The sequence below is a fragment of the Podarcis tiliguerta genome, assembly GCF_965153285.1.
Source record: "Podarcis tiliguerta genome assembly, chromosome: 7".
Lineage (NCBI taxonomy): Eukaryota > Metazoa > Chordata > Lepidosauria > Squamata > Lacertidae > Podarcis > Podarcis tiliguerta.
In genome coordinates, this window is record NC_139540.1 from 29313515 (window position 1) to 29338343 (window position 24829).

Consider the following 24829-nt stretch of genomic DNA (forward strand, 5'->3'; position numbering starts at 1 on the left):
AGGTTTCTATAGCAGCGGCAGAAGCCAAGCAAGCAAACAGCGCTGAACTTGGACCAAGAGTTGGGCTTCACAGTGTTTAGTAGCTTCGCCCTCGTAGGAGTCATCGATGTGAGCAGGTAAGTGTATCTGGCAGGGCTGATCTGCATTATCTGAATACTCTGCATATAGAGAGGATTAGCTCTAAGGAAGCGACCTCCCCGCGGGGCAAGGAGTTTGGATGGGTTTTCCAGAGACTGGCCAGCAGAAAGCGAAGCTGAAAGGTCCACACGCCTCCTTAACTCCTTGAGGGTCGTTTTCCCATCCCCCTCAAGTCGGACATGAGAGAAATCTTCTAAATCATTTCTTTAGCTTGCTGCCTCAGTTTCCCAGCTGTAAAACTGACATCACCAACCCACCTAGCCAGTAGCATTGTTGGCAAGGCTGAAATGGTTTTTAAGGCACATCTTGTGGATAAATGATGAATAGTGCAATCCAATGCCTGTCTACTCAGCCACGAGTCCCTGTGGGTTCAGTTGGAGCAGGTAAAGTGGGCACAGTGGCTCTTGCCTAACACATTAAACTTTTATTCAGTTGGTCTTTTTAGCAGACCGTGTTTTAAATACATTTTTAATTAAAACAAAACAGTCATTTCAGCTTCTACGCCCAACAGTAATTATAATCGCATCAACAATGCTTCCTAATTGCAAGGTAAGAGCAAATTCTAAAGGAATGGTCATGCAGTCATAATAATACCTTCATCCCTCCCCCCCCCCCAATATAGATTATAGGATTTGCTTCTAACCAGTTCTCCAATCATGCTGAGTGGAGAATTTGCACAGCAGGTAGAAGCAAAGGTGTCCCAAAACACACACACACACACACACACACACACACATTTTACCCATTACATTATACAGGACTTGGACTAGCTTTAAATAATTACAGTGGACATGATATCGCTTAATGCCTACAACTGATCTCAATATTTATACAATATTGGTCTAATAACTTGTTTCAGTGTGAATAATATATACACATGGAGACGAGGGAGGTGAGAATAGGGGTTCCTTTGTGTTAGACATTTTATCTGTATTTAGTATTGAAAATGCTTAAATATACTTGCAACATTTCAGTCTCTGACAAAGAAGCTGATTTCTACCTGATTCTATGTGAGTATAAAATAAAGCAGTTACCTTGAGGCCTATGAGGGAAGCCTCAGGCTAGTAGTGACTGGAACCCTGCATTTTGGAGCATCATTAATACATTAAAGATTGTTATCCACCCTACCTGGAATATAAAGATAAGACAACGCTTCAACAAGATAACATGAACATTCTACCCAAATCTATTTTTGATCTGGCTCATTTATAGTTCAGCAAAATGCCCACTGTAGCACTCTGAAAACAATTACTGGCTATTACTACAATATCAGCTTTGCTACAACAAGCATATGTTGTTGCCACTGAATGGGAAATCTGCTGAATATTAGGATCCCAATCCACATTGAAAGATGGGGATGGCCTCATTATACAACATGCAACATGTCATTATTTTTTTCTTGCATGACCTGCAGTCATCTCTTTCAACTTGATTAACAAACACACAAATACACATCACTCTTCTTCCCATTAGTTTGATTGGTAATTTTTGTATATTGGTCTTTGGTATCCTCTCCTTATTGTTAACCACTTTGGTTTCTTTTTGAAGATAAAGTGGGATGTAAACTTACTAAAATAGATAAAATCAAACAAACAACAGACCTGTCTCTTGGCTTCAATTTTTTTTATTAAAAAAAAACCCCACCTTGAATTTTGTTACCTTTCTTCCTGGAAGTAAGTTTTTCCCCCCAACAATAATGCAAGGTGGTATACAAATTTTAATTTAATTTAATTAATTAATTAATTAATAATACCTTTGACATTTGGCTTGCCATTTTTTAATGTGACACTGGGGGCTGGGGGAAGAAAGGCAATATAAATTGATTTGGAAGCTTTTACAAAACTCCTAAGATTGCAGAAGGTGTAAAAATTAATAAAAAGCGGGTTGCATCTAAAGGAAGCCTCCTGTCAGCACAAGGACTTCTGCTTGCACATGGGGACTCCCTCTGCATTCCCCCAATTTCAAGCCTTTATAAAATGAAATGTCACTGGCAGGAATCAACTCCAAAGGAGGAGGAGGAAGAGGAAGAAGAAGAATTTGGATTTGATATCCCGCTTTATCACTACCCAAAGGAGTCTCAAAGCGGCTAACATTCTCCTTTCCCTTCCTCCCCCACAACAAACACTCTGTGAGGTGAGTGGGGCTGAGAGACTTCAAAGAAGTGTGACTGGCCCAAGGTCACCCAGCAGCTGCATGTGGAGGAGGGGAGACACGAACCCAGTTCACCCGATTATCTATTGCTCTTAACCACTACACCATGCTGGCTCTCAGCATGGACACTATAGAATAACGTAGAAGGGGATTCTGAATCTTCATTAAATTAATGCCATGAAGCATGTACTTTAATAGTGAATTATTGCAACGTAAAGAAACTTGGCATTTAAAATCTAACTAAAAATATATATATATTTTTTTAATAATATTTATTAAGATTTTTCAACAACGTAACATCAAAACAAAACATACCCACAAAAAACAAAGAAAAGAAAAAAGAACAGCAAAAGAAAAAAAGGAAAAAGGAAAAACAAAAATCAAAAAACCCTCTTCCCCTTCCCCCTACACAAAAATCCCAAAAAACAAAACACAAAAGTACCCCACACAACACAAAGTCTCACATTCCCTTTTTTCCTTTAACTTGTTTCCATGACTTCCTCCCACCTCCCTCTTTATATTCCTGATTTTAATCTAATCGGCAAATTCCCTCCGACTTTTGATACTTTTTCCCTTATTTACCTTTACCTCTTTTTTTTAAAAAAAAAGAAACAATAATAATATAAAGAAAAAGAATTTATCTTAAAACTTCTGATCTTAGATTCTATAATTATATACCCTTATATCTTAATTTTTCATTTTCTTTATCTTACTCCTGGAACCAGTTAACTTCCTTCCGTCATCCCCTCAAAATACTTATTAAAACCATATTTTATCAATTTTACTTAATAATCTCCAATTTTTCCCCCATCTCATCCCCCCGGTTTTAGGTGCTGCCAATCCTTTTTACAAATTTTTAAAGTCTTTCCAATCGATAAATTCAGTCCATCAGCCAGGCTGCCTGGTGTCCGAGGCCTTTAAATCATCTTTCTGGCCTGTCTGGAGAGTCTTTTTTGAGCTTAAAATTGTGTCCCAAACCACATTCCCCTCAACCTCTCCATTAACCTTTATGAACAAGCTTGCCCGAACTCTGTAATTCCTCTTGTAGACCAAAGAATTGTCCAAAGTTTGCTCCACACACTCTTTAAGGTTGTTGAAATTCACCTCTTCAAACTTTCTCAGAGTGCCAATTTCCAAGATATATCTTATCAAACCTGTGTCTCTTAGTCCATACATGGCACTCCTTATCCAGATCTGTCCTTTAAACTCTTTGCTCTCATAATCCACTTTTTGTCCATCAACTTGAGGCTCTATTACTGTATTTTCCACCAGGGGTTCCTCTTGTAAAGACGGAACCTGTTCTGTTTGATCCATATTCTTCTCAGTTGTCCTTCCTTGTTGATTTAATTCCAATCCTTGGGCCGAGTTTAGTAATTTTTTCCCTTCTTGAGCCAGGCTGTGAACATTTTCCTTCAAATCAGAAATGCCAAATTCCAAAATAGACAATTTTTTTTGAAATTGCTCAAACAGAGCTGCTATTCTTCCCTCCATGTTCCCAAGTCTGTTCTTTCAATGTTATCTTGCTGTCAAGGTCGAATGCTTATTTAGTCTGTAAAGTTGCAGCCTGTGTGAAAGTTTCTATCCAAAGGTATAACAATTGTAACATTCCAACATGAGTTTCTGTAGCTTTCCACAGCCACAAGAACAGTTGTCATTTAACTCCTTTTTTCCTTTCCCAAACAGTAAACAACAGATTGAGTTCTCTCTTAATCCTTTTCTTCTTAATAATTCTTAATAATTTATTTCTTGTTATAAAGATTCTTTTTCTTGTTTTGGCCGCCCGGTCCCGGGCTCGAGATGGTAAAGATAAGTTCAAAGTACCCTGCTCTGCAGGACTATAAACTGTTAAAAGCAATCTCCCCCTCTTCCCTGCTTCCGAGGGGGGGTTTAAAGGGCTTAGGTGACAGATTTATTACCTTGTGAAGTACTTTTTAAAGGCTCCAGTTCTCACACTTTTGCCTTGATCTTTCTACAAAGTGGAAGGCAGGCTTCCTGTTTTAACCTTCCATCTGATGCCGAGTTTCAGTAATTTATAATCCAATTTCCATTACTTACGAGAGTTTCTTTAATCCAAATGTCCACAGGAAAAGTTAGCGCTTCCTGACAGCAGCTGTGCGGCTTCACTCCCTGAAAACAGCGATCAATCCAAAGTGCCGCGCCGCTCACCCCACATCGCTCCGGAGCCCGTAGCCGGGTCTCCCCGCGAGTAAGGGAGGCGCTACTGGCACCAGCCGGATCCCAAGTCCACGGTCTTCCTCCGACCGTGGTTTTTAGCGGGTCTCCGCCTCGCCGTAGGCGGTCAGACCCTTCTTTTCAGAGAGCAGTCTCCTCCGAGACGAAGGAGGTCTGCTGCAGCCAGGAGCGCCAACCCGGAAGCCCTCTGCCTAAAATCTAACTAAAAATATAAAGAACTCCAAAAGTCCTGCTTAACATAAATCTCTGGAACAGGCTGACGTTGTCTCCTGTCCCTGGTTGGAAAAAAAGTGGACAACAGCAGGCCAGGGATCATAATAGGCTGGACCGATCCTATTCAGAGCGATGTTTAGCTGTGCTTTAACTAGCTGTGCTGTAACTGTCTGTGTTGTAATATTTATCTGTATGTCATCCAGTATAAAATAATGCAGGGTCACAATCACTTCATTGAAGAATGATTCCGATTTGCCTTACCAGGTCTTCAAAGCCAATGCCCAGCCTCCCCTCCTCCCACCCAAGTCCATACCCAAGAGCCTGAATGCTTGAATCTTCCCCCCCACCCTTGTATGTTAAAAATGTGCTGTCCTGTGTGCCCCCTAAATCTGTTCTGGGAGTTCCCTTAAACCTCTGGACCAGATTTGAGGAGCATGGGTGGGGAGGAGTCTCATTACTCAAATGGAAATTCTTGCACTGATGGGATGATACCACCCATTGCTTTTTCCTTACCTGTGCTGTTTCAAATTATGCTTTGTTTCACCTTTATACCCCCCACCACCAGCACAATGGACTCTCTGGGCGCGATTGAAGCAGAGTACATAAAGAATTTGCAAAAACAAGTCTGCTTACTGGAATGTGAGACGTCATATCTATATCCTTTGAAGTAATACTGTTTTAGTAGAAGTAGCTATGAAAACTCTGAACTGTTCACACACACTCACCCCACAAACAATATTTAGGAAACTGGAATATTGTGAATCGCAGTCTTTCTTGTTTTGGAAAACTGTCATTCATTGGTTTTATTTATACATCAGTAAGCCTTTTTGTTTTTTTACTTGTTCAAAAATATTTGCATGTTCCTTTATTTAGAAAACACGTGTCATATCTTCTATTAATAGGACAGTATACAAATTTGCAATTTTCCTTGCTGTAACTTGAACACGATTTTTGTTGTATGTTTGGAGAGGCAGCGGCTTCAGCTAGGTAGAGTTAGGAACATTGGAAGCTGTCTTGGACTAAGTCGTACCATTGGTCCATCCATTCTTGTGTATGAATAGCCACGGTGTCTATTTGTTGTGAGAAGAATGGAAAAGACAACTTCCTGCTGGATTGTAACTCACATGGTATGTGGGATTGTGGAAAGGTGGTCTGCTTGGATTTCCCACCTCAAGCAGCACAGTTCTTTGGTTCAGCCCCAATATTATATAGAGCAGGCTTCCTCAACCTTGGCCCTCCAGATGTTTTGAGACTACAATTCCCATCATCCCTGACCACTGGTCCTGCTAGCTAGGGATCATGGGAGTTGTAAGCCAAAAACATCTGGAGGGCAGAGGTTGAGGAAGCCTGATATAGAGCCACTCCAGAAAGCATGTTCTCCTCTGAAATCTAGTAATCAGGAAATGAAAAGAAAGCTGAATAGGGCTCAGAATCAGCTGAGAATACAAGATCCCTCATTGTGGATGTTGTAAAGTGGCAATACGGAAGAGTGCCTCGGGCTGCTGAAATTTGGACATGGGGTTTTTAAGTAATACAGGCATGTCCGAAGTCAGTTCTGGGGCCCAATCCGGACCGCCGGTCGGTTCAATCCAGCCCCTGAGGCAGTTTATTCCCTGGGGTAAAATCCTAAAAAACCCCTCAACAACTTTGGGGTAAAATCCTAAAAAAGCGCAACAACTTCAATCCTTAAAAAAGGTCAACAACTTTGGTTGGCCCTTTGGTCAGCCCTCACGGCCCTTCACTTCATCAAATCTGGCCCTCTTTGAAAAAAGTTTGGACACCACTGAAGTAATACCTTTGAGGAAAGCTTGAGCCGCCATCCTTCCATTTTTAGGCTTTGACTACTTTTGAATGAGATGTGTGCAGGGCAGATAAAAATCAAAGATATTTTAAAAAATCAATAAAATCAGATTTTTCATTTAAATCTTTTTTTATTTAAATGGGATTTTTTGTGTGTGATGCAAATTTAATCTCTCTCTCTCTCTCTAATTTTTTTAAACAAAATCTCATATTCCCAAATATAAAATATTAAGAAGAAGATGCCCACTGCTGCTCATTCTCATCATAGAAGTTCATGGTTTCTCATTATGTCTGAACTGAGCTTAAAAATAGTAACAGTTTGGTGGTTTTTAGCGCAGTTGATTTGATAGATCTTGTTAAAAATGATACTGGAAAATAATTTTATATTCAACATTTGGAAAGGCAGGTACGTTTAAAACCTAAAGACAAATGTTTGCTAGTTCTGAATGGCTTGTATCTGCAAACAAACGCCTGCCTTTAAAAATTTGAGCAACAATTTTTAGAGGGAATCTCAAAACAATTTCATTTGTAGTCTCCTGTAGTCAAACCAAGTATACAAAAAGAACAGGCTCCATATGCTCATCACCCTTGACAAATGCCTGAAACCAAACTACATTTGAACACAGTAATATGAAAAATAGAATCACATTTCCACCACACAAGCTCTTGTTTTGTTTCCAATATGAAGTCATCATCAAAAACTTAAAAACAGAGATCAGAGTTTTACACATTTTTCCTATTTGTCATCTAATCTCAACAGGATTTAAAATGAATGGGGATCTTCAGTCATCTAAAACTTTGCATCCAAGGAGAGCACTTTCAGAACATTTATCTTTATTAATTGCGGGTGATAATTATTTTCCCCACTCCCCAGCTACATGTACAGGGTGCCAATACTGTACCGTATTCTCAGTGATCTGCTATTTTAAAAGTGTGTAGAATCAGGAAAGCCAGCGTATCCAAATAAGTACTGGAACACCCAAAGATTGGGGCATTTAGAAAACTGGGAGCTAAAAATTATAAGCATTCATACCGCTAATTCTAAAGGTCATTGTGTATTTAATAGGAACCACATGTTTGTACCTGCTTACACTTACGGACTTCAAACACTGACAAGCAAAGATATAATGTAAGACAGCTGCTCAGTTCAGCAGGCTCTTGGCAACTTATGGACACATGCACACAGTTTGGACAGCAGCAGATATGAACATATGTTTTTAAAGATGATCATCTAATGTTGCTTTTAATGAAACACCTCAAAAACAGACTGATATCTCAATAGGGTAATGCATACATATTCATTTGAATGCTGCCTGCAGTTACTTTGAAGCACAGGATAACTGAGGTTTAGAGGTTACCCTACATAGATGCTTTTACAAATGAGTTAAAGATGTCTCCGCTTCCTCGTCACTGCCTGCAACGCTGCTGTCTGTGGATGCTGTGACATCTTCGTTGGTACCCTTGCCATTATCTCCTCTCTCAGCTGCTTCACCCTTTGGGCCACCCTCAGATGCACTGTCAACTTTAGATGGCTAAACGCCTTCTGGAAGCTGGACACCAGAATCTGCATCAGATGCTGTTTTCAACATTTCTGAATTTGGATCACCTAAAAACTTCTGCCAACCCTTCAGTCTCTCTTCCCTTTCTCTTGAAGTCTCCTCAGCCTGGTAATCTGTTACACCATCCCAGGTCTCCACAGAGAGCTGACGTCCACCAAACCATCGCCCGTTGAGTGCCTGTTTGCAGACATCTCCTTCTTCTGCTTCTTTAAATGACACAGAAGCAACACCATCTGGGTGCCTATCAAATAGAAAGACTTTCTTTACATGTCCAAACTTTTCACATTCTGTCCGAAGATCTTCTCTTATTTCATTCAGCACTAAAGGATCTTCCTCAAAATTGCTTGGGTGGAACATGTTCCTGATAATGATAACACGCTCGTGCCGCATTCGAAGGCTGCCATCTTTCTTCTCCGGTCTCCAATCCAGCAGTTTTTGTTGTTGAGACAGCTTCTTCTTGTAGTCTTTGCATTTCTTCTTCTTCTTGCTGGCATCGTACTCCCCCTTCAGTTGAAACTGTGCAACTTCCACACGCAATTTGTAGCCTCTAATTTCATTTTCATCCAAAAGTTGCAATGCTAGTTCAACAGATTCTCTCTTTAAGTAGCAGCAGAGCCCATCTCCTTTGAGATTTCCTTCTTTGTCTTTGTAAAGCTTAATTTTAGGCTCCTCTGTTTGCGGATCACGCATAACAATACCACATTTTGACATAACCTGCACAAACTCCTCTTTTGTAATGTCTGGTGGTAAACCTGTCACATAGACATTCGTGTTTCTCTGTTCTTCAACATGAAACCATCCTGCGTCCGGTTTCATTCTCTTTCCTTTCGGTTGAAGATCTGTTGCCTGAGATGCTTTTAGAGCTGTTGGCTGCTGGACCTTGGTAGTCTTTGAGTCTGCAGGAGTTTTAGATTCAGTGTTTGCAACAGATGCAGGTGAATTATCTGAACTTTTTGTGGGAAAGCTGTAGATAGCATGGTATGTTGCCAGGAAATCTTCAGTAACCTTTGGGAACCAGGCCTTCTTGTCGCAATCCCACTCATACTGCGTCCCGTCCGCCGGGTCCGTGTACGTGAAAGGGTCCTCACGGCCTTCCTCGTTCTTCTTGCCATACAGCTCCGGCAGCCACAGTTGCTGGTAGAACTCCTCATTCTGATCCAAGCCGCCAATACTCATCTTGTTGCCGGGGCCCAGGCTGACAAGGCAGAAAACACGGGGCGACTCAGCAGCTAGGCCTCGCCTCAGGTGCCGCCACCGCCTCCAACTCGGGTGTCGCCAGACCTCACGAAGCCTTAAATCAGATTTTTAAAATAAAATGCTTTTTAAGGAAAAATCTAAAGATAGTTTTCTATTTAAGTTACATTGTAGTCCAAAGGCTATTCATCAGGAAAGAAGGATTTGCTTTAAGTTTTTCATGTGTGCTAAAACTCCGTCTAAGGTTTTTTTTAATTGTTTAACCACATCAGTTAACAAACATGGATACATGTGCTATAACGTTATTGTTTTAGTGAAATAAATCATTTAAATTGTTATTAAGGAAATGATCACTTTTCTCCTTCCAATAAAGTACAGCAGAAAAGTTGTCCAAATATAAGCAGTTAACTTATTAAACAATAATTTCATAATTATCTGTCTATGTATTTCTAATAGTATAACCAAATCAGTAACTTTTGATATAAGTGTAAAAAACTACTCTGAAAATTTAATATTCCAAAAATGAAACCTCCATCTGGTTGTAAATATTAAGGTTGTACCAGCAAGAATGAGTCTTTCTGTAAAAAAAAATGATTTAAATCAAGTCTTACTGACTAGTGATTTGAATCGTGATTTAAATTGATTTGATTTAAATCAAATTCACTCTGGATGTGTGTGCAGGGAAAAGCCCAACTATGATTCTGAGTCCTTTCCAACTCTACAATTCTATGACACTGCAATCCTATACATGTCTACTCAGAATTAAGTCCCTCTGACTTCCAGGTAAATTGGCACAGGTTTCCAGCCTAAATTATTCAAAATAAATATCCACATTTCAAATAACCCTTGGTAAATTTAAAAGTGTTATTTCCCATACTCTTTTGAATATGGTTAATGCCACAATCAGTAAATGGTGGCATTTACCATATTTAAAAGTGTATTACCAGAGGGTGGAGTAATGCCTACCACAATTTGATGATGCATGTGAAATGTACCCTGCTTTTGGGCCCTTGATCCCATAAGTGAATGCATCCAAAAACATATGCAGGGATGACTGTAGTAACAGACTTTTCCCTCTGTGAGAGGCAAATTGCGACCAGCTGTGTGTGCTTTTGGCTTCACAGAGACTGTGAAACCCTTTCTCTTAACATCAGTTTATCTCAGACAAGAAATTTAGCTGTAAGCTTAGCTGGCAGCATATTAAATCTCTGGCAACCAGAGCTTAGTCTTTCATCTCTACTTTACCTCAGGAATATGGAAGGCCATCCTTTGAGGGGCAAAGTACTGCATTCCTTTTATGTTCTTTATACTGACAGCTTGAAGTCAGGTCACTGTCTGCCTAGTCAGAAACAGGCCACAACGTATCTGCCAGAATTATTTTCAGTGCCACTGGAAAGCCATGCAAGGAGAGAGAAGGCAGTTCCTTTATGTTTAACTTTATCCTACAGGGAACCTTTTTCATTATCCTAATAAAAGAATGACTGAAATTTGCACACCTCTCAAGCGCCAACTGCAAAGCAGCAGCATGCCACATTCCTGGGAACTGTAGCTTGTGAAGGGTGCAGAGAGTAGTTAGGAAAACCCTGTTCCCCTCACAGAACTACAGTTTCCAGAGCTCCCTGGGAAGAGGAATTGGCCAGTCACCCCCTTTGAAAATTGTAGCTCTTTTATTGTTTTGTAATTTGAATTCAAACTGTAATGCAGCAAAATGAAGTATAAAAGCAATAAAATATGATTTAAAATATGTACTGCTTTTTAATGCAGACATAATAATAATTTTATTATTTTTACTTCCGCACATCTGGCTGGGTTTCACCAGCCACTCTGGGCGGCTCACAGCATATATCAGAACTTACTAAAACATCAAACATTGAAAACTTCCCGATACAGGGCTGCATTCAGATGTCTTCTAAAAGTCAGATAGTTGTTTACTTCCTTGACATCTGAAGAGAAGGTGTTTCACAGGGAGGGCACCACTACCACATACTGTGGACCAGCTGAATGAAGCTCACAGACCACCATTTGGGAACCTCTCCTCTAGTGAAAACTAGGCACAGAACAGGCCTGGAATATACCAGTGCATCATATGCATGAAGTGTTATTGTCAGTAGTTATGTCTTCTATACTCCTTTATATGTGTGTCTGCTATTCTGAGGCTAACACTTTATGTACCTGCTAAAGTAGGCATCAGCCAGGAAAGGCTTCTAACACAAATATGTCAATTATGCTAGTTGAGGCACAAAAGCAATTTCCTGCTTTTACCAGTCAGGACACCCATGAGTCACTCTTTGTTGACTTATTCAAGGCCACATGTCATGACTAACATCTATTTCACGATACCCAACTCTCCTTTCGCTCAGGGTTATATGTAACTTTTAATACCTGTTAAGTAAACTAGGCAAATAGCAAGACATTTATGTGAGTGATTAGAGTGGGAGATATGTTTAACTCTCCCATTGGGCTCAGTGCAGTTTACTTTAGGATTGTACCCATTCCCCGGCTACTCTCCTCAAATTTCTTAAAATCTGAATTGGAAAGCAGCTATTTTCTGTTGTGGGGGAGGGGTGCATTCATTAGCCCTGCAGAAATTATTAGAGAGTATCTCAAACCGATAGCAAATTTGCATACAGCGTGGGATTGTTAATGTGATTGGTATTTCCAAAACATATGAACTGACCTTCCAACATCTCAAACAAATGCTCCTTAATTATCCATCGTAAACTAGGGAGAGGGCTAAAAAGGCTACAAGCGTCCAACCCCAAGTTACCAGAGAAGCTGAAAAAATGCTGCAAAAAATAAAGGTAACTCCCAAAGTTTTCTTGCCTTTGGATGAATTCTATTTGTAAACAACTGTTAATTTGTAATCTGTCAACTGTCATTGGGACTCAAGGAGCTAATCTACAGGCCTGGACAGCTTTAACAGAAACACCCTTCCTAGAGAAAGTCCCTGTGTCCTCCAGAAAGCCACTTTATGTAGACCCAGTGGCGTAGCGTGGGGGGTGCAGGGGGGGCCGGGCGCACCAGGCGCAACATCTGGGGGTTAGGGTTAGAGGGCGCAAATCCATGGGTTAGGGGGCGCAAATTACTTGCCTTGCCCCGGGTGCTGACAACCCACGCTACGCCACTGTGTAGACCCTTCCAGTGTGAGATCTAGGAAGGCATGAGGTGCTGCCCAGCTGGAAGTAAAATGATATGGGAAGTCTCTGTGCATGTACAGAAGCACTTCATGCATGCATACATGGTTCTTTGAATCAGTGTCTTTTTCAGTCCATTTTACTACAAAGAGTAATTGGTTTTGATGCATGGTCAGGCTCACATTTGTTTCACAGAAATTTGTTCTCACAGTTGCATAGTCACTGCATTTATATAGGAAACGTCACTTAGGAATAGGTATTAACTGTACACTAATAGTATACAGTACAGAGGTGTTAGATGTAAGTTTAAAACCTCCCGTTATGGACCAAATTCCCTATTAAAAATAAACCTAGCAGTCTCAACATAACCCATCTTCCAGTCAAACCTTCTAAATGCTCCTAGCCATTTTCACTTTGGCAAGGCAGCATAGCTGGCTCTTAGGAATAAAATGCAGAATACTTCTACCAGTATTTAAAACAAGTAGATATTGACTAGACGGAGAGACAATCAGAAATCACCTAACTGAAACTTAAAAGTTCACTTACGGATTAGATGCAGTGCAAGTTTCAGTGCAGTCAGTATGCTCAACGCAACAGCATTTGAACTACTTTGAACATGTACCATTTGTCCACTGACGTGCAATCTCAGTCTTTCAGAGCACCACTGTGCATAAAAATTCATTAAAAATACATAAATACCTCCAGCCTCATTACCTCAGTCCAGACAGAGCAATGCATATGCTGGATTGGAAGTCACAAGCACAACAAATGTATTAAAGGCAGAGCTGAATCTTTGCATCTAGCTCTCTAGATTATATGCACATTTGTAGATTCATTGTGGATCCCCAAATGATATTGTAATATCTTAACTATATATTTTTTGTTATTTGGCTTCAACATTTGTCTTCCACATTTGTTTTTGCATGATGCTAACCTACAGCATATATTTTAAAGGAACTAGAGACTGCAATAAACACAGCCCAAATAGAAACTGTACAGAAGGAAAACAGCACCAAGATAGTTGAAGCTGAAATCCGTGCAATATACAGACGACTTCAAACACTATCGGGTAATAATGAAATGTTCCAAGAGTAGTTGTTCTTACAATCAAGATACATTCATAAATAATGAACTGATGCTAGCTTGGCTTTTGTATACAGCTAGGATACTTCTCTTATGGAAGAGGCTAACATCCAACTATACCAAAGATGGATACATCTTCAGTTCATCCACCTTAAGCACTATCCATTAGGTAAAATGGCAGGTGGAATGGACAAAGTCTTATTTGCTGGATGCCTGCTCCCTTTCCATTTTTATTTTTATTTTTAAGTTGCCAAGCATGTAAAACAGTATGTGCACAAGTTAAATGTGTGCAAGTTGCAGGCTTACTGTACACATCTTGAGTGCAGATGCTGCATTGCTTTCCAACACAGTGTGGCACTACCCTTTCCCCATGCAACCTGTGCTGGATCAAGGCACAAATGTCTGTCTCTTTCACTGGTAACTTCACTCCAGAATGAGTTTCTAGAATATGGGCCCCTTGCAAAATTTACCCCTGCCCTCAACACTTTTTCACAATGAAACTGATACATGACCCAACACTGACTTACAGTCCTGGCTTAAATCTTCCTAGCTCTCTTTCAAGAACTAGGGATATTGAAAGCTTACACAAATATTTAAGGTTTTGCATGTAGAAATAGGCATAACTTGTATATGGCTTCCTTGTTATCAGGCTGTAAACTTCTTGCTGGGCTTCTTCAGCTGCCATAACCTGAAATACTGCTTGTTCTGACATTATATGCCAAGCTGTGAATTGGGCTATACATCAGAGTATCTCACAGCCCAATCATAAGCATGCTTTGTTTGGAAATAAGCCCCCCTTAGCTCAAAGGGACATGTTTCCTGTTAGTATGGTCAGAGCCAGCCTAGCCATTAGGCAGAGTGAGACTGCTGCCTCAGGTGGCAGAAAACCCCTAGATGGAACACCTGTTGGTGCCCTGCCCTGTCCATCTCCACCAGAGGCCAAAATCAGTGCAATATTGCCTGTAATTGCCTGTGACAGGGTGTGCTGCAGTGGCAGAGCAAGCGGTGGCAGTAGCAGGAGGAGATAGGTGGTGGCAGCAGTGACAAGGCAAGTGGGCACTTCCTGTTTCACCTCAAGTGCCAAAATGGGACATACCCCGCTGAGCATGGTTCTTAGAAAAACTACCTTAGGAATATCTGGATGTCTTTTAAAACATACATCACCTGAAAAGTTATCTGCAAAAAGAAACTGAAGTTTATGGGGAGATAGTAAAGATTTTAAATGCTGGAGTGAACCTGATAATTTCCTGCAGATGCAAATGCTAAAGAAAAGATGGCCTTAATAGAGGATGCTACAAAGCTGAAGCAACTGGCTGACATCTCCACTCAGAATGTTTCACACAAGGCAGAAGAACTGCTAAAAATTCAGAGAAACATACAGCTCACTGCAAATTCAGTGAAGGAAAAAGAGCACAAGGCCCATCTTTTGGAAACTCAGGTGAGCTATTCTAACTTCATAATAAACCCATCTTTCATAAATGTTCTGGATATGAGTAATTGCTGCCACATTAAGCTGTTAAGCCAGCATAGTGTAGTGGTTAAGAGGGGTGGACTCATAGTCTGGTGAACTGGGTTCGCTTCCCCGCTCCTCCACATGCAGCTGCTGGGTGACCTTGGGCTAGTCACACTTCTCTCTGAAGTCTCTCAGCCTCACTCACCTCACAGAGTGTTTGTTGGGGGGGAGGAAGGGAAAGGAGATTGTTAGCTGCTTTGAGACTCCTGAAGGGGAGTGAAAGGCAGGATATCAAGTCCAAACTCCTCCTCCTCATCTGAATGATCAAGAGATAAAACACTGGACCCAGCTAAATCAAGTGACACCCCTGAACACATCCTGTTTTCTTTACCACAAACTCCAACGCAAAGTGGCGTCCAGTGATGTCCGTCAACTGGGACAAAAGGAATTTACTTGTTCAATGGGTCTTTCAGTTTCTCTCCTCCTCACTGCAGTCCCCTATGTCCCCCCCCCAATTTCTGCTTCAGAGAGTCCTCCAGCCCTTTGGGGCAGGTTTTGTGGGTGTGCTGGGAGAGCAAGCCGAAGCCCTGTTGTCATGCCAGCAGGCCCCTGTCTGTACTATTGCTGGATCTCACTCAAACCGTATTCTGAAAGCCGTATTCACTTCAAGGGCTTTTTCATATACCTTTTTAGCTTGCACATAACAAAAGCGCTAAATTAATGCCAGATGAGCACTGTACTGATGTAGCAGAAGAGCTGCATCCTCATTATTTTTATTCCAAGAGCTCAAAATTACTGCAAGCATAGAGGGGACATACCTATGTACCATCACTATAATGGCACATCACATCAACTAGTCAATAGGTGCACTAAATCCCCATAAGCAAAGAGCTTTTCAAGTATGTTGCTAATGCAGGTCAAGATGCAGCTCAACTTCCGCTCATCCGAGACCCACGGGAGGAGACTTTTGGTGTGGAGGAGAGATGTGCAACCACATCCAAGGCTGCAAGTTGTTACCTGTCACTCCAGCAGGAAGCTAATGAAGAATTGCATGCTCCCAAGGCACAAGATGGGGGACACGGGTGGCGCTGTGGGTTAAACCACTGAGCCTCGGACTTGCCGATCAGAAGGTTGGCAGTTCAAATCCCTGCAACGGGGTGAGCTCCCATTGCTTGGTCCCAGCTCCTGCCCAACCTAGCAGTTCGAAAGTATGTCAAAGTGCAAGTAGATAAATAGGTACCGCTCCGGCGGGAAGGTAAACAGCATTTCCGTGCGCTGCTCTGGTTCGCCAGAAGCGGCTTAGTCATGCTGGCCACATGACCCGGAAGCTGTACGCCGGCTCCTTCGGCCAATAAAGTGAGATGAGCGCCGCAACCCCAGAGTCATCCGCAACTGGACCCAACAGTCAGGGGTCCCTTTACCTTTACCTTTAAGGCACAAAATAAACAAATCCAGTGCTAGGAAAATGCAATATCCCAGTTACCAGCGTGTTGCTTGGAAGAAGTCATCTCAACACTGTAACCAGTGGGTAGCAACTGTGAATTTATTGTACTATAAACAGATCACTTAGAAAACCCTTCTGTATTTGAACCTTTTTCTCACTAGAAGTAGTAATTAATTCTAATGATCAGAGTAATAAAACATGGTGGGGGCAGAGAATGTACGGCGTTTATCTTTCACAGTCTGCTTTATTCAGCTTCAGCTGCAGATTCAGCAGCACCAAGCTACAGAACAAAAACTCACAGAAAGCAGATCAGAATGCCTACAGCTGCAGGCATTACTTCATCAACTAGAGGAGAAATTACTTATCGGCTCCCAGTCCATACAGCAGAAAATTGCAAAAGAACTTAGGTAGGCAGACAACAACTCCCTGTCTTTTAATATTTTCATAACTATTGAGCCTCTGCAATTCTCACTTGGGTGACCAATGACTTGTGTATGAAAACGTGCTGTGCAACTTATTAAAGAGTGGTTCATCTTCGCAGGATTTACTGATGTGCTTGAGATGCTGAACCATTAGAACTTTTGGCCAATATATCAGAAGACTAGATACTGAAGATCTACTAAATTGAAGGGTGGGATTTTCCCTAGAGCTCATAATAATCTACAGCTATGAATGGCTAGCATTTTTTGTTTAGTACAAGCAGACTTCGCTTATAGTTCTGGTGTGCATGAAATGGCCATACAACTCCCCAGATTTGTCTTCAGCAAGGGCATTATAAGATTGTCATATATAATTTTTAAAAAGATATTGTATTGAGAATACCCCATATGAACCAATATTTATAATTATGTGCATTTAGTGAGGAGAGTGAAAAATTAAGGCAAGTCCTCAAGGAAAAAGAGCTTTCAGCTGATGAGGACAAATATTTACGTGACAAGATGTCAGAAGATTGTGGGCATCTGACAAGGGAAAATGGCCTCTTACAAGCTCAAGTGCTGAAAGCGACTAGGCAGCTGAGCAGAGTAAGTATTTTTCTAGTATCCAGTTATAGTATCTAGTTAGTTCTTGGTCTTCAATTTCTATCTAGAAAAAGATTTGAAAAGCTAACAAGATTTTCAATATTAGCTATTTATGTTGTTGTTTTTGGTTGGGTGGGGAAGGCACAGATCAAAAACAAATAAAATAGATGCAAATAGTTTTGCTAGAATGCATTCACTACAGAAGCTAAACAACCAGAACAAGGCAGTAGCTCATTGAACATGATGTACAAGTCCCATGGCCAGTGCAGCCTATACCTGGATTTCTGCCATGGCCCAAGATTGGCATTGTAGCAGCTTTCCCTTACTATACATCAGGCATCCCCAACCTGCAGCCCTCCAGATGTTTTGGCCTACAATTCCCATGATCCCTAGCTAACAGGACCAGTAGTCAGGGATGATGGGAATTGTAGTCCAAAACATCTTGAGGGCCGAAGGTTGGGGAGGCATGCTATACATCTTATTATGGCCAAGTAGCTGGAAATAGCAGCAGAACTCTGTGCTATCTCTCATAGCAAAGAAATATTTCAACAAGTTGGCTAGAGGATGATCTGGCAACTAACTGATGCTTCTGCAATGGCAGTGAAGCAGATGACTTGCTTGCACAGCAGCAGAGAAAATGTCAGAAAACAAAGCTGGTCATACACAAAGCAGTTGCGTGGCTGTAGTCTTCTTGAATGCAAAGTCTCTGTATCAACAGATCAATGAGTTTATACTGCAGAACCAGAGAACCTATTGCAGCTCCCTAAGACAGGGCATAAGTGTGCCCAGACTGGTAAGTCCTAAAAGCAGATAGCATGGGACTTCTCCCATAACGTGCAACTATAGCACAAAACACCCAAAAGGCTATGTCCCATATATCTTCAGATTGTACCAATTCACACAGGCATGCAATTTGCTGCTGTTGTTGAGAGCTTAACAATTGCCCTGAACTGAACAACAGCAAACTGCATCTGTTTTGTATACAGCATGCTCTTCCCCCTTCTCACAAAAGATGGCAAAATGGAGCCTCAGTGGCACTACTATAAATCATGATGCCCCTGCATGGGTGGCACCCTAGCCTTAAAGAGCTTGCAGCTCCTTTAGACTGGAACCCTGGCAGGCACCTATAGTCCTCCAGATGTCGTTGAACCCTTAACTCCCAACTATTCTAGCCAGCATGGCCAACAGCCAGATGGGAGTTGTAGTCACAGATCTGGAGGGGGACAGATTCCCCACCCCTGGGTTAGAATATAAGGAAAGCTATTTCTGCACTCTACCCCTGGAGCTGTTCTATATTCACCAGTGTGATGTGGCGCACTCTTAGCTTTAAGGAATCAGTAGGTCTTTGAGGCTAGGAAAAGGAACAAGAATGTGACATGTTTACTGAAGCAATGCTGTAAGGTGGGAGAGAAATAGCAGGCAAAAGGATGTGTACCATGTCCCTCGTTTATTACCTGCATGACTGTTTTGGCTAATGTACACTCTTAACTTGTATCAATGCTATAGGACAAACAGCTGAGAGAGGATGAGAGCACCTCCCATTCAAGAAGAGCGTTTGAGCTAGCATCAGGGAGAGAGAGAGAATGGCATTTAGAGAGGGAGCTTACCTACTTGAAGACACAACTACAGAACGAAAGACAGAGAGTTTCCAAGGTCCAGGAGCAGGTCTCTGCACTCATATATATTTTAAGTCAACTGCATTGGTAGAATGTAAAGCTTGCTGCAATTAGAGCACTTCACACATTTTTGAAGGTGAAAAGAAAGGACCTGACTATCGATATAACAACAACTTTCCAAATAGAATTGTGTTGGATGCAGCAATTTAGAGCGATATTTGTCCAAATATTGTCCAGGGATCAAACTTTGTGCTCATGGTGTTGGATCTGACACAAAATTTGCAATGAATCCATCACCAGTCATTTCCCTTTTATCCCAAAGGGCTACTTTGCTCCTTTTAAATATAAATATACACAGTCAACGGCTTACTGCCACAGTTTTTAATACTGTTTTTCTAAATTGTTGTAACCCCGCCTGGGACTCTCTGGTGAAGGACAGGCAAGAAATCTCACAGTGATGGTGATGATGCAGTCTTACTAGAGAGCGTTTTGCACTAGTAAATCTGGTGACTGACTATAGATTGGCAACACCTGCTTGTGCCTTCCTGGGTAAGGAACCTGGTTCTTGAAATCCCATGCAGATTTCTACCAGGAGGCAAGTGGCCCAAAATGCCTCATCACAAAAGATACGCTTTAGCTTGTAAAACATCTTAATTTCCAAACGGTGCCTAGCATGTTTCCTGCATTAACTACAGAAAGGAAATTTAAGGAGAACGGGAGATGCATGAAAACAGTGCTTCAGACCACATGCACTTATCCCTCTAGAGCAACTGAGTATCTGGTCAGCTTATTGGGTCTACATACTAAGTAATGGTTACACAGTTAAATGGGCTGTATAGTCCAAAACTAAGGATTGTATCCACTGTTAACCCTACTTAGAGTAGGCGCATTGAAATTAATGGTTATGACTTAGGTTCATTGGTTTCCATGGATCTACTCCAAGTAAAACTTAGTTGAGTACAACCCTAAGAGAAAAGCAACTTTCCTAATGTTACAATAGGCTGAAAGAACACCCCATTGCTAAGAAAAAAGGTTGGCATTATAGCAGTAGCTGTGAATGCCCCAGCTCTCTTCTAAACACACTTGCTTAATCCCATGCACAGGAAGCCTGTGATGCTACAGTGAGTTATCAGGGCAGGGGGAATTAAAATAGAGCAATTAAAATAGAGAATTAAAATAGGGAATTAAAATAGAGCAATGCATTAATCAATGCTAATAGAAGCCATTGGTAAATAGGTACTTCACCTCCAGCAAGAAAGGAAATCTATGGATCAGAATGGGCAGCTGCTTCAGTCGCAGCTAATAGATTTGGAAAAGAGACGCGGCAAAGTTCAACTGGAAAATTCCAAGCTGCAAAGAGAAAAGACTCATTTGGTAGAGCACATTGCTCACTTGCATAAAGAGGTAAGTTTATCTGTGCACTTCTCAAACAGCATTTCTTTTTTAGCCTGCACTCCCAGTACAAGTGAGCTTCCACCTCCATCTCCATCTAATTCTTCATGCAACACATGCACTGGCAAAAAAATATGGGAATGGCCATTTACCTCAGGCCACAACCGAGGCCATTTTGTGAGGTGTGTGATTGTATTTCCTAGCAGCTGGAGGGGGGGAGGGGGCGGGGTAGAATCAGAATTGAGACTGTGGTGCATCACAGAGTGTTTAATAACCCTTTCTCTGCTGCACTCCTAACAAAATCTCCCACCTGTTTTTGCCAGAGAAGGAAAGCTACTATTGATACCACTGCAACTGCATCATATCAGGGGCAGGGAGAGCATCTATTATGTCCCTTTAAAAAATCCACATTTGTATACCACCCTTAAAGAAGGTACCAAACTTTTCAAAGCAATTTACAAAATAAAAATATAAAACAGCATGGGAGTAGGGGGCCCCTGGACTTTTGTTGGGGGGGGGGGACAGAACCAACATGATTGGTCAGTTAGTTATTTCTATTGTTTTACTTGATGGGGGGCAGCTGCTCCCTGCCCCCCTTTGGCTACACCCATGTGAAACAGTGCTATAAATCAGCATTAGGTACATTCTAAATAAAAATATAGGTGAGAGTTAAAACTAGAAGCGTGGAATATAAAACTAGCAGGCAGACCAGACATCTGAGAGCTCTCCTTGCTTTGAGTATAGAATTTGCCAACATCATCATTATTTTTATTTATTAAATTTGTATACTGCCCTTCATCTGAAGATCCCAGGGTGGTTCACAACAGAAAAAATACAAAATGAAAGCCCCCAGTACATAAAACAAAAACAAACCAATAACCACTGCCCCCACACATTTAAAAAGCCATAAGATATTAATGTAATTTATACTTACAGTTGCAAAATGTAAGTGAACCTTTGGTGGAAATGCAAAATAAAAGGACAAAACCAATCCCATTGTGGAGGAGAGGCAAGGAGCTGACATGTGACTTTATTAAGTATTCTCCCAGCCTACTGATAATGTAACAACCTCCAGGTGTGAGTGCTTGTGTTAGGAAGCTGCTGTAATTTATTCACTTTGGAGGACATTTACCAAATTGTGAGACTGTGTGCAAGCAAAGGAGCAGGATAAGAACTTGCCAAGTCACGGCTTGCTGCTGTTATTAAAGCACTGCATTTGTATTTGTGCACTTGCCAGGACAACTTATTTTAGCCATATAAAACCAGCATCAATTAAAGGGCTCCAACCACTTTAACTCCTTCTCTACCAAAGTATGGCATCCAAGTCAGAATGAATACAAGTGATCTTGCCTACCAAATGTTACGCCAATTGGTCACAGCTGGCCTTTTGCTGGTTCTGGCTGATGCCACAAGCCTAGAAAGCAGGCTTCTCACCCCTCATCAAAACCTCTGCTGGCTTCCTTTCCTGGTGACCAGGAAGTAAGATATCTTTGCCACCATCACAGAGTAAGTTTCTTACCTGAGCTTAATCATACTTTTTTATTTTTTGCCACCTGTGCTCTAGTTGTCAACCCAATTGCTTCATATCCCTCAGCTGCACCACTACAATTTGGGTGAATATACTTAGGAGTGATTGTTGATCACCTGGGTTACCTCTCCATTCCCAGAGGTCCGGCCTCAGCAGAACTACCAGCTAAACTGCAAGAAACCCATCTAAATCCTTGCAAGGGCTAGGAGTGCCTCATAGGTCAAATGTTCAGATAATCTGTGATTACTGAGCCGTTTCTAGCTCCTCCCATCATTGTCCCCTAAACCAGTACAGAAGATAAAAGTTCAGTTCATGTCCCGATGCATGCGCTGGTCTATATATTGAGTTGTGTGGCATTCATTTTATGCCATCCAGGACAAGGCAGCCTCAGCATGTATGTTCCAAGTCCCAAGACTAAAGCCTTAGAAGTCCTCAACATCTCAAAGACCATGCCCATCAGTTTGGGCAGGAAGACTTGATAGCAGCATGGACAGTACGCCAAGAAAATCCCCATCCTATCTAGAGCCCCCAACCCCAGGTTCGAAACTGACTGTTGGCACAGGGCATCTGGCAAGGGTAGTGGAATCCTTATGGACCAGAAAGAATCAAAACTGTAGAGTTGGACAGGACCAAATCTTTTTTCCCCAACAGGGGGCTTGAACCACCAACCCTGAGATGACAAGTCTCATGCTCTACAGACAGCTATCCCACGGATGTGGGCAACCTGTGGCCTTCCAGATGTTGCTGAACAAGAACTCCCATTATCACTGCCCGTTGGCTGTTTGCTAGCGCTGATGGGACACCTGGAGGAGCAAAAGGTTACCCATACCTGTCACAGGCCAAAGCCACTCTTGACTTCCCCGCTCTCAGCTGCACCTGACCACGTCGATGAGATTTTACACTGATCACTTTATCCCACCAGATCAGTTAACCATAGGTTTGGCAAATTCTTCCAGGATTACGTTACAGTTGGTTTATTGCCTTTCCATTGGCCAACCTGGCATGCCCCAGCAGCATCTTAAGGCCAGAGGGACTGCGGTTGAGCCACTAGTTATCAAGGCTGGGAGAGAGGATGAAAGTGGAGGAAGTAGAGATGTAGGACTTACCATTCCTGCACTGCCACAGCACCCTCTGTCCCTTATAACCCTAGTGGGAACCACACCTTCTCCCTTGAACTAAACTCCAATATATCAGCATATTGAGTAGAAGCCTGTTTTTGAAGGAGCTGTCTTACTTCATTTCTACTTACAGGTTTTGATTTTCCCTATCAATGGCAACTGAGAGAGAACCTGTTATTTGAAGAACTCTCTCAGCTCTCACACAAGTTTTAGCTCCTCTTAGCCATCTTTAATTTGCCCATCAGGAGACAAAGGTGTATGTATTTCCTTACTCAGAGAAAGCCCAACACCCCTCAAATGGCTGTTCAACAGAAAATATGCAAAATGTGGCCATCTATTCATATATATCTCTGGCCCCAAAATGGTTTGTCAAGGAATCACATCAAGTTTATAATAGGCACTTAGTCATGATGGTTCTATGAGCCTGGAAGTTCCACAGAAAGGATGCCACTCAGCACCAGATATTGGGAAAGACATGGGAGAAGCCTTCATGTCACAGAAGTGGCCATTCCAGTGGTGGCTTCCCAGGCAACATTGCTGTCTACTTTAAAGCCACCAGGCAAAAACATTATTTAGCCAGGCCTTTGGCCATTAATTTGGCAGGTAACTTTGTGGCTCATCCTTTTATGGCTGATCCTTTTAAGTGGTTTGGATGGCATTTATTCTTTTTATATATATCTTGCCTGAGCACTTTAGGACTTGTTTTATTGCTTTTTTATTTAGTTGTAATATTCTTTTATCCTGTAAGTTGCTTTGAGACACTTAACTTTAGTGCCCAATATATCTAGTTGTTGACATCTTGGGAGACATGCAGGACAGCACCTTTGGGGGTGAAGTCAAACCATTGGGAGTGGTACATATAGTAAATCATAAAAATGTCATGCTGCGGGCTTCCCAAAGGTATCTGGTACACCATTATGGGAAACTATGCTGCATTACATGGACCTGCAAACTGAACCAGTTTTGAAGTATGTAAGCAACACTTGGTTAAAACTCAGAAACCAGATAATCAACAGGACATCCAGGTCTTAGAGGTATCCACGTCAGTGCTCTACCTAACTTTTCCACTCCCCATGATTAGGAAAATCCGGATAAAATTTAATTGGCATAGCTTATAGCCACAGAATTCAGCATTCCTTGATAGAGATTTACCTTTGTGAAGTGACTGTTAAGGCTCATTTTCCTGCTGATAGAAGTTCCCTAGGTTAGCCTTACTGGCCTTGTTTGCAAGGAATCCAGACCTATGTCATTACACAGTAGAGCATGAGACCCTTAACACCAACCAGGGTGATGGCTTCCAGCCCTACATTGGGCAAAGATTTCTGCACTGCGGGGGATTGGACTAGATAAGTGCCTCATTGCCCTTTCCAACTCTACAATTCTACTCAATATGAGAAGTCTGATGCAAGTCTCTCCCCACCCCCCACCCCCCCAGTTCACACCCTTATGTCACAAAGTTGTTGGGAGGCTAAAAGTTATCTGGAGATATGTCCAAATTACTAACTCCATTGTTGGTAAGTTCTCTCCCACCCCAAAAGAAAATCTGAAGTCCATAACTACAACAATGGCAATAAATTCCAGAGGCATAGCTATGTTGGTCAGCAACAACTCTGGTAGTGTCTTAAAAAGGAACACATTTATTGTGGCGTAAGTTTTCAAAGGCGAGAGCAATCTTCTTCTGATACATTGTATGCCACAAATTGGTGTTGTGTTTAAGGTGCCACATTGCAGTAAGCGACAAGATACTTAGTGGAGAAGAAGGTATGTGTCTCCTGTGGAACCACCAATTACTTA

The 24829-nt window shown here is 41.6% G+C and overlaps 1 protein-coding gene across 2 annotated transcripts in view; it reads left to right on the plus strand.

Annotated features, from left to right (window-relative positions):
- Positions 1 to 24829, plus strand: part of LOC310682406 (uncharacterized protein) — a 26490-nt gene continuing 1661 nt past the window's right edge. The window contains exons 1-10 of one of the 2 annotated variants that reach the window (XR_014513894.1): positions 1 to 116; positions 5261 to 5350; positions 11971 to 12049; positions 13337 to 13451; positions 14719 to 14903; positions 16615 to 16769; positions 17222 to 17384; positions 18888 to 19046; positions 20234 to 20401; positions 22620 to 22854. Coding sequence is in view for 1 of the 2 variants with exons in the window: in XM_083451259.1 (XP_083307385.1) it covers positions 5265 to 5350; positions 11971 to 12049; positions 13337 to 13451; positions 14719 to 14903; positions 16615 to 16769; positions 17222 to 17384; positions 18888 to 19046; positions 20234 to 20401 (1110 nt within the window). In the remaining variant the exon portion in view is untranslated. The remainder of the gene's footprint in view (positions 117 to 5260; positions 5351 to 11970; positions 12050 to 13336; positions 13452 to 14718; positions 14904 to 16614; positions 16770 to 17221; positions 17385 to 18887; positions 19047 to 20233; positions 20402 to 22619; positions 22855 to 24829) is intronic. The other variant, XM_083451259.1, reaches the window with a different exon arrangement.